Source organism: Molossus molossus, unplaced genomic scaffold, assembly GCF_014108415.1.
Source record: "Molossus molossus isolate mMolMol1 unplaced genomic scaffold, mMolMol1.p scaffold_m16_p_2, whole genome shotgun sequence".
Lineage (NCBI taxonomy): Eukaryota > Metazoa > Chordata > Mammalia > Chiroptera > Molossidae > Molossus > Molossus molossus.
This window is the reverse complement of record NW_023425355.1, coordinates 4,357,584-4,371,904: the sequence shown is the minus strand read 5'-3', so window position 1 is coordinate 4,371,904 and position 14,321 is coordinate 4,357,584. Positions and strand designations below refer to the sequence as shown.

Genomic DNA, 14,321 nt, shown 5'->3' with positions numbered 1-14,321 from the left:
CCCAACCCACATGGCATAGGGTCCCAGTGTGGGTCTATTCCTTACTTTCATCTCAGAACCTCAGACATAGTGAAGGGCTCCTTGCCCCATGCTCCTACCAGAATTTATTGTTACCTGCACTAGAACATGGATCACACTAGTCTGGGACTGACTGATTACATGCCAGCCTCACCATGAACCTCTGGAAGGCAGGGACCAGAGACTTTCATCTTTGTCCCATTGCACAGCACTATGTCTGAATAAATAAACAAACACATGCAAGTATATGTCTTGCCCTTCCATTCCCCAAAGGAAAGCCCAAAGTCCTGCCGTGGAAGCTACACAAATGTCCTCTCCAAAGCCAGGCCTGGTAACAGGCAGTGACATCAAAGGAAGGGAGGAAACTGGGCTTGTATAATTTTGCTCCCCCCACATGAATGTTTCTTAGAAAACAGAAAGGGGAAGGTGGCTAAAGCCACTTAAGAAATAAGAATGTGGTACCCAAAAAGTCTAGGTTCATGCCCCATCTCTACATCTTACAAACTGGGTGGCTAGGCAATTTATTTCATTTCTCCAAGCCTCAGTTTCTCCATCTGGGAAATGGGGAGAACAAAACCTATCTCATAGGCCTGTCACAATGATTAGCTACAACAGAAGAGAAAGCATCCATATTCTATGTCCAGAATAGAAAAAGGCCCTTCAAGTTGCCGGCCAGAACCTGGGACTAACGACTATCATTTATAACTCAGAGTCAGAGTTTTGAGCAGCTTTGGCTTAAATGATATCTGTTCTCATGCCTGGAATCTATCACTGCAGTGGCAGCCAAAATGGGACGAAGGGAGAAAGTAGGAGGTGGGAGCAGGCAAGGGTCAATGTGGCAATACTAGAGGTTTGATGAATTTTCCACCAAGGCTAGAACTACTACTCAGTTCTGTCTTCTGTAGCCAAGGCAGGGGGCTTAAAAGAAAAGCTACATTACACTAGCCTGAGGCAGAAAGCAAAGCCAGGCAAGGCTGTGGCAGAAATTTGGATAGTCTGGCTGACACTGGACAGTCAGATCAGTACTTACATGAACTGAAACCATTACATCAGAGCCATGGCCACCAGCAGTGTGGCACAGGACTGTGGAGGAAAGGGAAGAAGGGTGCCGCTGGGATTCAACTTTGCAGCAGAACATGGTGAAGGCGGAACAGATAGGGAGGGCTAAGTTACTGTGTGTGCCGAGTTGATAGGATCTGGCTGACCTTAAGACTTGGCGACAGGCGAGACAAACCTTACGGTGATGAACATAAGCTAAGTTACACAACTCTCTACCAGATTGATGTGAAGGTCAATATATGACTTATAAATTGAAGCAGATGTCTACATGGAAGTCTGGCCTTACTTGGCTGCTTCCCAGAAGAAGCAAGTCTTACAGAGGGGAAGGGCAAGGGACAGGAATTAATAACATATTTGGAATATTGATTTATGTCAGATATTTTATTTGTTATTCATTTGAAACCCGAGCAATAATTCTGTAGAGTGAGCTGTTGTTCCCATTTATAGGCATGGAAACCGAGGTGCAAAGAGGCTAAATAACTTAACTGTAATCATACACATGCTTCAGTGTTTTGAGCCAGAGAATGCAGACCCAGTTACTTAGGGAAAATCTTATGGGACGCCCATTGAATCGCTTTTACTGAATGGCACCCTGAGACAATGCCATCGGGCCATACTGAGGCCGTCATATGCGACAATCCATGGGAGAAAACACTTCTTGGAAACATTTTCTGGCCTCAAAAGCAGAAGAGCTGTGCTTTACTTGAACAACTGGCTTGTTGTTGTCACCATAAGAACTTAGAATTATATAACCACTGAGTTTTTTTTTTTTTTTTTTTTTTTTCCCTTTTGTTGTTTACTCGGGGAAGTTTGGAGCCAAGTGCTCCAGCAAGTGTGTGAGGCTTCAGGGCAAACAATGTGTGTACTAACTCTATTCTTTCCATCTTCCTACTGTGAAACCCTCCTCCTCCTAGCCTCAACTGTTTTTACCTGTATTCTGGAATCGAAGGCAGAAGTCAACAAACTTTCTGGCAAGTATCAGATAGCTAACATTTTAGGCTACCGCAGTGTGAAAGGGGCTCTAGGCAATGGCTAAATGAAGGGGCATGTGTCCGTGGATGTGGCAATCTGAATGTCATATAATTTTCATGTGTTATGACATATTATTTTTCTTTTGACTTTTTACTACCATTTTAGGCCATAGTCATCTAAGCCCTCGAGCAGGCAGGGACCTCATATGCCTCATTCACCTCAACACCTAGAATGGGGCCAGACACAGTAGGTACTCCATAAATATTTGTTTATTAAAGAAATTATTCTTACTATTTTTTTTCATCCTCACCCGAGGATATTTTTCCATTTTTTGTTCAGATAGAGTGGGAGAGAGAGAGAGAGAGAGAGAGAAACATCGACCTGAAAGGGACACATTGAGTGGCAGCCGCCCGCACGACTAACCAGGTCCGGGGACAAACTGCAATCAAGGTACGTGCCCTTAGCGGGAACCGAACTTGGGTCTCTCTGGACCACAGGCCGATGCTCTAACCGCTGAGCTAAACCGGCCAGGGCTATTCTTACTATTTTTAAGTTCTTATATTTGTCTATATTATTAAATGCCTTAAATCTTTTTGGGAACAGGACAGGATAAGAAACATAAGGCACCATTTTAGAAGGTTATCTAGCTGGGAAGTAAAAGAACCAGGGCTTAGAACTAAGCCTATGGCTCTCAAAGTCCATATTCTTTCCTTTATATCATCCTGTCTTCATGCACTTATATTCTCCCCCAAATTCCTGCTGGACTAGCCCCAACCTCCCTACATGAGTCTCCATGTGTAGTAGCCAATTAAATTTGCAGAAGCCAGCCACATCCTAATTTGTCTTTTTTTTATTTTATTTTTTTCCATCACCATTTACCCCACTATACCTTCTTCCACCTCCACCCACACCCCTCCCCCACAATCACCACACTATTGTCCATGTCCATGAGTCCTTTGTCTTTTTTTGCTATTTTGCTCAGTCCCTCCACATACCCCCAAGGCCCCTCCCCCCAACCAGTGCTGTCTGCCCGCTCTCTTATCTATCAGTCCATCTCTATTTGGCTTGCTAGTTCAGTTTGTTTATTAAATTCCACATATAAGTGAGATCATGTGGTATATGTCTTTCTCTGACTGGCTTATTCCACTCAGCAAAATGCTCTCCAGATCCTTCCATGCTGTCACAAAAGGTAAGATTTCTTTCTTTTTTTGTGGCCAAGTAGTATCCCATTGTGTAAATGTACCAAGCTTTGTTATCCACTCATCTACTGATGGGCACTTGGGCTGCTCCCAGATCTTGGCTATTGTACATAACTGCAATGAACACAGGGGCACATACACTCTTTCGAATTAGTGTTTTGGATTTGTTTGGATAAATTCCCAGAAGTGGAATTGCTGGGTGTTTTGCAGAAGTTGCGCCCTCCTTTCCCTATTTCTACAAAACTGGAGAGTAAGAATAAGAAAACAATAGTTCACAGATTCAAAGCTTCTTATAAAAAGGTAAAGTGATACTTGTGCCTCATTGAAACACAGGCTTTGGTGCCTACCAGATATAGTAAGATTTAGAATACAGCTCTGCCGGTTAGCAGCCTTTGGCAAGTTACTTACCACTAGGAACCTCGGGTTTCTAGTAGAAAATAAAACAATACATTCTTCACAGGAAGGTTGTGAAGATCAAAAAGAGCATGTCAGTACCTAGTGCAGTGCCAGGCACATAGCAGATACCTAATAAACGGCAACACTAGCAATAATAATATTAATAAGTAATATCATTATTATCAATTTCTTCCACAAATAATGACTGCCTGCTATGTGACAGTTAGGCACAGTTCTAAGCACTTGGAATACAGAGGTAAATAAAAGAGGCTAAAATTCTCTGATCTCATGAAGCTTACATTCTAGTAATTATTGTTAATGGTTTTTATGGTCTTGTCTACCATTCTAATATTAGTGATAGTAAAATGGAATGGATTTCTACTTAAATATCTCCAATTTCAGAAAGATCTCAAGGTGCAAAGTAGTTGGGTTCAGTTCTGGTTCCCATGGGATTCCCAAGCACTTACCCTCCTTGTGATGAGCCGCGGGCCGAGGAGCTGGTCTCTTGATGTGGAAAGAGGGGGCCTTGGTGGGCCCAGAGCCTGACACAGATCCATTGGTGGCCTTTGGTATGGCCTTGGTCCCTCCTCCATCCTGCAGCCTAGACACCAATTTCCCCACGTCCACCTCGGGGCAGGACTCCAATTTACCATCTGAAGCCAGTCTGCTTGGGGACTTCCTCCCAGGATCAGGTTCCCCACTCTTCTGAATAGGCAGGTTGGGGTACTGTGGTGGTTTGGGGGGTTCTATACTGTTGGTGATAGTACCGTTGGGTGTTTGATGTTGAACTGCGTCTAGGAAAAGTTGGTGCAAACAGCGAAGATTAATGATAACCTTTATAACCTTTTCATGTTATAGTGCATACATGGTATTGAAAAGCTGTATACATTTTCAAAGGAGCTGTTATTATAGATCAGATCAACAATATCCTACAAAATCTACCTATCCCAATTCATATGGAGTCACAAGTCACAACAGATATAAAATTCAATTCAATATGAGTATGATTTTCACCAGCACAATTCAATAAAACTACAATATACCAAGATGTTTTATTCAAAAGGATATGTAATTCAAAAGGAACTTAAGGGTCTTCAATCAATTGCATATTCTATTAATTTTTTTAAAAAGAGACCAGTTACTCCTTAACTATTTCTATTGCCCTCAAAAGTAATTTGTAAAGAGCTCTTAAATTTCAAGTTAATAAACTTAACAGAACTTAACTTCTTTTTCCATCTTCATAGAAAACAAAACCCAACTAGCCATTTGATGTTCTTCTAGCTTTTGTGGTTTATGGAATTCCCTGTGATAATAGTACATGTGTTTCAGTTGTTCTGAGTCTTATTTACTTAAAGCTTTGAGACTGTAATGAGAGCCAGGGATATTCTCCCAAGAAAAATTAACCTACACAAAGGCATGCAAAATTTTGAAAACTAATTTTAAGAAATGGAAGTAGTCCCCTGAAACTGTTAATGAATCTCTAATTGAGGATTCCTTCTGTAAGGAGCTTGTCACATTTCGTAGTAATAGAAAACCCGGATCCGAGTACAGTGGTTAAGAACAGAGGTTCTGGTCAGTTAAATGATATCTGAGAGACATGTCACCAATTGTGAAACATGGATCTTATTTGAATTCTGATTTTTAAAAACATAAAATATGAGAAAATGAGAATATGAACATTAATTAGGTAATAACCTAAAGAAATTATGATTTTGTTTTTTCTTTTAGGTATGATGATGGCATTGTGATTTTAACTAAAAGGAGTGCTAATCTTGTAGAGATACATTTATAAATAAAATGACATGTTGTCATGATTGGGACAGTGGGTAGGGGTATGAATGGAACACAACTGGGTGTTTGATGGTAAATGTTGAAGCTGGGTAATAGGTACATGGAGGGTATTGTTATACTTTTTTTTCAACTTCTGTTTATGTTTGAAATCCTCCATAATAAAATGTTAAAATAAATGTATGGGGAGCATCAGCCCATACACCGAAACATTTCAGGTTCAATTCCCAGTCAGAGCACATACCTAGGTTGTGGGTTCAATCCCCAGTCGATGCATGTATAAGAGGCAACTAATCAATGTTTCTCACATCTCTCTCTCTCTCTCTCTCTCTCTCTCTCTCTCTCTCTTCAAATCAATTAAAAAGCATATCTTTGGGTGAAGATTTAAAAAAAAAGAAATGCAGGGACTGGAGCTAGGTGCCCAGGACTGAATCTTAGTTCTGATTCTTAACACCTGTGAAGTCTTAGATAAGTTCATAATTCCTCTGTACCTCAAGTTTTCTCCACAGAGGAATAGGAATAACAGTACTTTCCTCTCAAGGTTGTGGTGAGGATGACATGAGATGGACTACTATTTCAGTGCCTGATATGTAATGCACACTCAATAATTCTTAGTTACTATTTATACTCTTATGCTCCAAGTGGGCAAGAGTTTCCATGTGGGAAGGAAGGGCTAAGTCTTGCTGCAAAGATTTTTCTCCCAGAGAGTTTTCTTCTCCTTGGGAACCTGTCACCAATCACTGCTGCCATCACCACAGGAGTCAGGGCCAAGAGTTCCTCTATCCCCTACTCTGGTCCCATGGTGTATATATATGACCCTGCTTTTATTAACCCTAACACAATTGCTATCGGACTAGAGCAGCCAAATAAACAAAACAAATGACCAAAGGCTCACAAATATTAGTAGGGACATAAACGCAGGACTGCCATGTAACTAGATCACCTGCTTCCAGGACATATCTTGGGGCAGAGGCCATCTTTAAACATCCAGCACTTGGAAGTAGCTGCAAGTACATTTACACTCTCAAAACAATGGAGCAAACAGTGACATGAATTCCTTCTTCCAAATGCGTTAGGCCCCATATTCCAATTACTTGTTTCCATCTGAATACTTTCTTCTTCTGGTGGAGAGACCCTAGAAAACCCTGTTTTCCTTTAGGGAATACAACAGGGTTTAGCTGTGCGACACGTCATAACAGTATCATCACCATCTCAATAGAGTATAAGAGTACAGTCTCATTGAGATGTTCACCTATACAGTATCAGAGAGGCCACTACCTTCCACATAGCAAAGGGTCTTTTCCTAGCTCACAGAAATAGGGGATGGAATGATAGTAGAGACGGGGACTTTGGAACTAGGCCCTTCTGCCAGGGTAACCATTTCCAGGTTCTGGGATATGTTGAATAATAATGATAAAAATGGCAATGATAATAATAATGACAGTGATAACAATGGTAACGATAACAGATATGATCATTTGAGCACTTTTTCTGTGCCAGGCCCTGTTCTAAATACTTTACATGGATTATCTCATGCAATATTTAAAACTAGTCTACAAAGTAGTAAACTCTTATTACTCCCATTTTACAGATAAGGAATCTAAAGCACTAGGAGGCTCAATGTTACAAAACCAGTGTGGCAGAGCTAGTTTTCAAATCCCGAAGTCTGTTTCCAGAGTCCACACTCTTTGTCAAGAGAGAGTTCATTGCTTCTTCAGATGATAAGAGTTCAGCATCATCTCCTTTTCCTAACCAGACATCTGTTTCCAAAGGAAAACACACAGACCAGATTCAGAAACTGCAAAGAATTGGGAGTAGATCCTTATCAGATACTGAGGCCTCACAAATAGGCAAGTAGCCAAGCAGGGGCCTCTCTTCTGTGTGTGGGTAAGTGGTGGGGAGGTGCTCTGTGAGGCTGTGCACTAGTCTACTAAGAGAAATAAGTCAATTATTAGAATACAAGTAGAATCATGAAAATGAGGGCTATAAGAAGGACAGTGCTAATTCTGTCTGATGGGCTGGAGAAGATCTTGTGAAATTGGTCACATTTGAGCTGGTACTTTAAGAATTACAGTAAGTGGAAAAAAGGAGAAAAAGGGATTTCAGACAGAGAACAACTTAAAGGAGTGAAAGATCATGGTTTGTCTAAGAAAATGTAAAATTAAAATAAAAAGTTTTGTGTGGCTTGATTATGGAAACCATTTGTAGATGAAAAGTGTGAGTAGCTGGAGATGAGGTTGTTAAGGTGGGTCGGGGCTATGTCATGAAAGCCATGTTCAAGAATATGAACTTTATCATTGGGGTGCAGAGGACCATAACTTTTTTTTGCAGGGAAATGGCATCATTACATGTGTTTTTAGAATATCCTTTTAAGTGCATTATGAAAAATATAGTAGATTAGAGAAACTATAGGTAAGAAGACCAGATAGGTGACTGCTGATGGGAAAGATCTAAACTGGAGCAGCAGCAGCAAAGACAGACAGATTCAAGAGATGTTAAGGGGGAACATGGACAGAATTTATATATGGGGATGAGAATGAGTCCATGATGATGGTGGAAGGACTCACTAAAATACTATATACAGGTGGAATAACAAGTTTTTGGGGGAAATGATGAAATGCTACTGGTAAAGAACTGTGGTGAGTCAAAGGATTTGTTCCTACTCAGAACAGCATTCACACGTTATAGGAAGTACAATATTATAGAACACAAAAGAGCTCTGCAATAAGATGAATGCAAACTGTTTCTCTGTCATGTAGTAGCTGTGGGAATGGGCAAACTACTCACCCTCTCTGAATCTCCAATGCCTTCATTATAAAATGGATCTCAAGATATCTACCTCAAATGGTATAAGTGACGAACACTACATGAGGATGAATTTGCACCCACTTAGGATGAGTCAAAAGATAACAAGTCATGGAAACAACCTAAGCATCCGTTGTTAAAGAAAATGTGATATTTAGCTTTAAAAAGAAGGATATCTGGTCTGACCCGTGTGGCTCAGTCGTTGAGCATTGACTCATGCACCAAGAGGTCGCCGGTTTGATTCCCAGTCAAGACACATGCCCAGGTTGTGGGCTCAATCCCCAGTGGGGGGCATGCAGGAGGCGTCCAATCGATGTTCTCTCTCATCAATGTTTCTATCTCTCTCTCTCAAATTAATAAAGAAAAAAATTTTGAATAAAGGAGGATATCCTGCCATTTGCAGCAATATGGATGAAACTGGAAGATGCTGTGCTAAGTGAAATAAGCCAGACAAAGAAAGAAGAAAATCCTGCATAATCTCATTTATATGTGGAATCTCAAATGTGGCTACATAGAAGCAAAGAGAAGAATAGTAATTACCAGAGGCTAGGAGGAGCTTGGGAAATAGGGAGATGTTGGTCAAAGGGTACCAAGTAGCAGTTATGTAGGATGACTAAGTCTGGATATCTAATGCATGGCATGATGACTATTTTTAATAATAATATAGTGAACACCAGAAATTTGCTAATTAAATTTCAGGAGGTATCAAAAAAAGTAGTAACTATGTAAAAAGATGACATGTTAATTAGCTTACTGTAGTAACCATTTCAGTATGTATATGTGTATCAAATCATTTTATATACTTTCCAGATATAAAATTTTTACTAAAAGAAAAAAAATGTTGGTGACGATGTGGAGAAATTGGAATATTCATCTACCATTGGTGGGAAGGCAAGATAGTGCAGATACTTTAGAAAACAGTCTCAAAATATAGAGTGTCCCCAAAAATGTATACACAACTTTGAATACTTATAAAGCCAGTGTTTATTAAAATGAATTTCATTTTCAAAATGTAATAGAATCTGCAGACATTCTTTATACATTTTGGGGGGACACCCTGTAGTTCCTAAAAAGTATAAACATAGAATGATCGTATCACTCAGCAATTCTACTCCTAGGTGTATACCCAAGATCATTGAAAACATGCATTCACGCAAAAATGTGTTCACAAATGTTCATAGCAGCATTATTGCCAAAATGGAAACAATCCAAGTGTCCATGAACTAACTGATAAATGGATAAACAAAATGTGATCTATCCATATAAGTCAATATTCTTAATCCATAAAAAAAAAAAAATGAAGCACTTATACATACTACATCATGGATAAACCTTGAGATCATTATGATAAAAAGACAGCCACAAAAAAAACACCACATATTATATGATTCTGGACATTTATATGAAATGTCCAGAATAGGCAAATCCATAGAGACAGATGGTAAATTAATAATGTCCAGGTATTGAGAAGAGTGGAGTTTTGAGAATACAAGGTTCTTTTGCAGGGCATGAAGATGTACTGAAATTAGATGGTTGGACAAGTTGGTGAGTACACTAAAAACCACAGATGTGCACTTTAAAAGGGTAAATTTTATGCCATGTGAATTGTATCTCAGTAAAAAAGTTAAAAATATAAATATCTAGATTAGGCGATCCCATTAGTGATCTTCTGACACAAAGCCCTCATCACACAGAGGAGCAAACTGAATCCCAGAATGGGGAAGTGATGAGCCCAAGTCACTCAGCATGCTAGTGACCTAGATAAAATTTGACCTTAGGTCTACTAACACCCAGTTCACTTATTTACTACACAGCTGCCATGTCGGTACTATAGATACAAAGTTGAAAAATAAAAGTCTGGGGCAAAGAGATTATAGTCTCTGGAGTGTATTTGGAGAGCTTGTAAATAAACCAATATATAAGATTATAATAATAAATAAACCCAATAAAAATAAAGTTATGGAACAACAGAGTGGTCATTTAATGTTTCTTTCCACTTTCTTCTGAATGCTGGCTCACATCCTCTGTGCAGAAAGTGATCCTTTAAGCTGGGATCACCTGTCTCTTCATTACTCCTTACACACTCATTCACTTATTCTACAAGTATTTACTGAACACATGCAATTTATAAGAATTGTTCTAAGGGAAGGTGGTAAAGTAAGTTTTACATTTTAATGGAGAAAACAGTATTAAATATGTGAACAAATAGTAGCAAATGATATTAATAAAACAAAGCAGTATAAAAGGATAGGAGATGGGGAAAGCAGGAGGGGTAGGGGTTGGGGAGGAGGGGTTCAAGAGGGAAAAAAAAGGGGGACATCTGTAATATATTCAACAATAAAGTAAGTTTTTTAAAAAGGATTGGAGGAGAAGAATTTGTTAACTAGAGTGTTCTGCAAAGGTCTCTGTGAAGAGATGGCATCTAGAAGAAATCTGAATAAAGGAATGAAGCTTGCAAAATTCTGGAGGAAGAATGTTTGGGGCCAAGAGAACACCAAATATAACGGCCCTTAGGTAAACCTGACAGCAACACCAATGAGATTAGAGCAGAGATTACAAAGGGGACAGAGAGACAGTAAATTTCAAATATAAACAGAAAAGTGGGCTTGAAAAACATCTGGGACATTCCAACATGTAGAAGTTGGCAAGAGAATGAAAGCCAGAAGAGGAGACTGAGATAGATATGTCTAGTGAGGTAGAAGGCGAGTTTGGTGTCCTGAAAACCAAGTGAATAAAGTGTTTCAAGAAGGAGTCAACCAACTTTGTCAAATGCTGTTCACAAGCTGACTATGATGAGGATAGCAGAATGGCGTTTGGTTTGACCACATGGGGATTGTTGAGAAACCTGACAAAAATGGTCTCAGTAGACTAGTAGAGAGGGAGGCCCATTTAGAACGAGTGCAGTAGCCATACTAAGCAATGATTCTACTGAATGGCATTTGTTTGTTCACACATATCTCTCTTCATTTATTCTATAAACTCCTTGAGTGCAGAGACTGTCTTAATTCTACCTAGCACCTAGCACTGTACATGGCAGAGAGTAGTAAATCCATATGAGCTGATTTTCTTCCCAAATTTATTGAGATATAATTGACAAATAAAAATTGACTCATAGATTGAGAGCAGGCTGACAGCTGCTTCTTTCTTTATGATTTGATTTTTTGTAATGGTATACTTTGATTCCTTTCTCTATATATTTTGTGTATCTGCTAAAGGTATAGTATTTTTCAGTATCATGAAGTTTACATAAAATGTCTATCTTATTCGTATAGCAATCTGTTTTAAGCTGATAACAAAGTAACTGACCACATACAGAAACTACATTTTAACTTCTCCTTCCTCTACATTTTATGTTATTAACATCATGATTTATATTGTATGTCCATTAACAAATTATTGTAGCTATAGATATTTTAAATAATTTTGTATCTTAACTTATAAACTGGTTAAAAGTGATTTACACATCATTATAGTATTAGAATAATCTGAATTGGACTATATACTTATCTTTACCAATGAGTTTTATATACTTTCATGTGTTTCCATGTTGTTAGTCAGTGTTCATTTATTTTAACTTGAATAAATGCTTTCAGAAACCAGGTCAATTGGTAATGAAATCCCTCAGTATTTGTTTGCCTGGGAAAGTTTTATTATTCCTTCATTTCGAAAGGGCTGCTTTGTCAGGTATAGTATTCATAGATGACAGTTTTTTTTTTGTCAGGTATAGTATTCATGGATGACAGTTTTTTTTTTCCCCCTCTCAGTACTTATCACATATCATTCCACTCTCTCGGGGCATGTTTCTTCTAAGAAATCTGTTCATAGTGCTATAGCAGTTTCCTTGTATGTGATGATTCACTTTTCACTTGCTGCATTTAAAATTCTCTCTTTGTCTTGGTCTTTTGAGAATTTAATATAATATGTTTTAGTGATGATCTCTTTAGTTTAATCTATTTGGGTTTGTTTGGGCTTCAAGGATCTGAATGTTCATTTCCCTCTCCAGATTCAGTGAGTTTTCTGTCATTATTTCTCTAAATCAGCTCCTCTCCCTTTCTCTTTCTCTGCTCCTTCTGGGTCTCCCATAATGTGTATATTACTTGGTAGATAATGTACCATAAGTCTCTTAGGTTTCCTTTACATTTTATCAATCTTTTTCCTTTTTGTTCCTCTGACTGGATCATTTCAAATGACTGTCTTTACGTTCATTAATTCTTTCTTCTGCTTTGTCAAGATTGAGTTGAACCTCTCTATTGAATTTTTCTGTGTGGTCATTGTGTTCTTCAGTCCCATAATTTCAGTTTGGTTTCATATGGTTTCTATCATTTTCGTGAACTCCTCATGTATTATTTTCATAATTTTGTTTAGTTGTCTATCTGTGTTCTCTTGTAACTCTCTGAGCATCTTTAAGATAATTATTTGGAATTCCTTTTCAGACAGTTCATAAATCTCTCTTCCAATAAGTTTATTTCTGGTGCTTTATGTTGTTCCTTTTATGGTATCAAATTTATGTAATTATTCCTAATCCAGGAGGCCAGTCAACACACCAGAGATTCTGGGTGGGCTATTTGATGGGCTCCACAGGTGGACTTGCTGCTGGAGTTCGTAGGTAGGTTGGTCCAATGCCTAGGTAATTTGCTAGGGAAGCCTGCTGCCTGAATCTGCTAGGGCAAGCTTGCAGCCTGGGGTTGTAGGGCTCACCTGGTATTGGAGTAGACCCAGAGGCTCAGTCTAGAGGCTGAGTCTGTGGTTGCATCATGGAGATTAGGGCCACAATGGCTGGCCTGACCTGACACTGTGGTAGGTCTGGAGTCTGGGTCTTCAGGGATTTACCGGTTCTGAGGCAGGCTTGGAGCCTGGGTCTGTGTAGGCCAGATAAGAACCTGGGTCAATGAGGAATGGGTTGGTGCTGAGGTTCACTGGGGTAGGCCTGGTGCTAGTGTCCAAAATGAAGTTGGGTCCTCACTTCACTCTCCTTCTCTCAGGTGGAGGTCAATTTCCTCAAAATGCACTGTGTAAGCTTGGGGGAGGAGTAACATGGGTAACATAAAAAAGTTCTTCCTACCATATGCAATGCACCTCTTCTTATGTTTGTGCTCTACCTAGGTGCTATAATCTCTCAGCTAGCTACCATAATTCTCATGAAGGTATTTTGATGCATGGATCATTGTTCAAATTGATATTACTGTGAGGGGACATGCTCTGGAAACTACTATTCAGACATCTTGATGACATCACTCTTCCATGTTAGCTGGATTTGAAATTAAAATCTCAGAACATTCAGAAAGCACACTGTTCACCCATTTCAATGTATTGAGGTGAAAACATAAGAACATTTTGGATCCTCCACTGGCCTCCTAAGGGATCATGGTAACTGGCTTTACAGGTCTGTCCTTATTTATCCACTGTCAATGGACTAATTTGCTCTCGGGGCACACATTTTTAAAACCTTGCTTTGTGTGGCCCAGGAGCCAGGAAAAGTCTACCTTTACATGGGGGAAAATGGTCACAACTCCACTTCTGCCTTTTTGTGTCTAATCTCTGTTAAGAAACTAAAGGTAAAGTTTAGTACTGACCTTCACCTTCATCCAAGGAAGAAGTATAGAAAACGGTCCTTTCCCGCAGCAAGCGCTTCGAAATTGTGATTGGTTTGTGCCTTCTTGCTGTAACTCGAGGTGGAGGCACTGGGGGTGCAGCATTTTCCTCAGGTGGACCTGAATAGATCTGTAAAGGGGGGATATTTCCAGGAAACAATGATAAAGATCAAGTTTTTGTCTTCCTAATGCTAACTATTAGTTGATAGCTACCAGCATTACATCTAGAGTCTGTCATAGCAATTCTAAAATGACTAAAGAAATTGGGGGGATTGTCTTAATCACTCTAGCTACCAGCAAGTGTTTAGGGATCTCCTACCATGCTCGAGGCACAGGACCTGGCATTTCTCAGTGTGGAAGAAAAAATACAGACAAAACCTCCAGTATTAGTACTGGATTTTCCATTTACTGCCTGGGAAAACTCAATCAAGTCACCGCCCATCTCTGAGCCCAAACCTCCTCATCTGTATCATGGAGAGCACACCAACTACCT

At 39.4% G+C, this 14,321-nt stretch overlaps 1 protein-coding gene across 1 annotated transcript in view; it reads right to left on the bottom strand.

Annotated features, from left to right (window-relative positions):
• OPHN1 (oligophrenin 1) overlaps positions 1-14,321 on the bottom strand; it is a 293,249-nt gene that overhangs the window by 17,959 nt on the left and 260,969 nt on the right. The window contains exons 20-21 of the mRNA XM_036271467.1: positions 13,811-13,958; positions 4,112-4,438 (exon numbers count right to left, since the gene is read on the bottom strand). Of these exons, the coding sequence (XP_036127360.1) occupies positions 4,112-4,438; positions 13,811-13,958 (475 nt within the window). The remainder of the gene's footprint in view (positions 1-4,111; positions 4,439-13,810; positions 13,959-14,321) is intronic.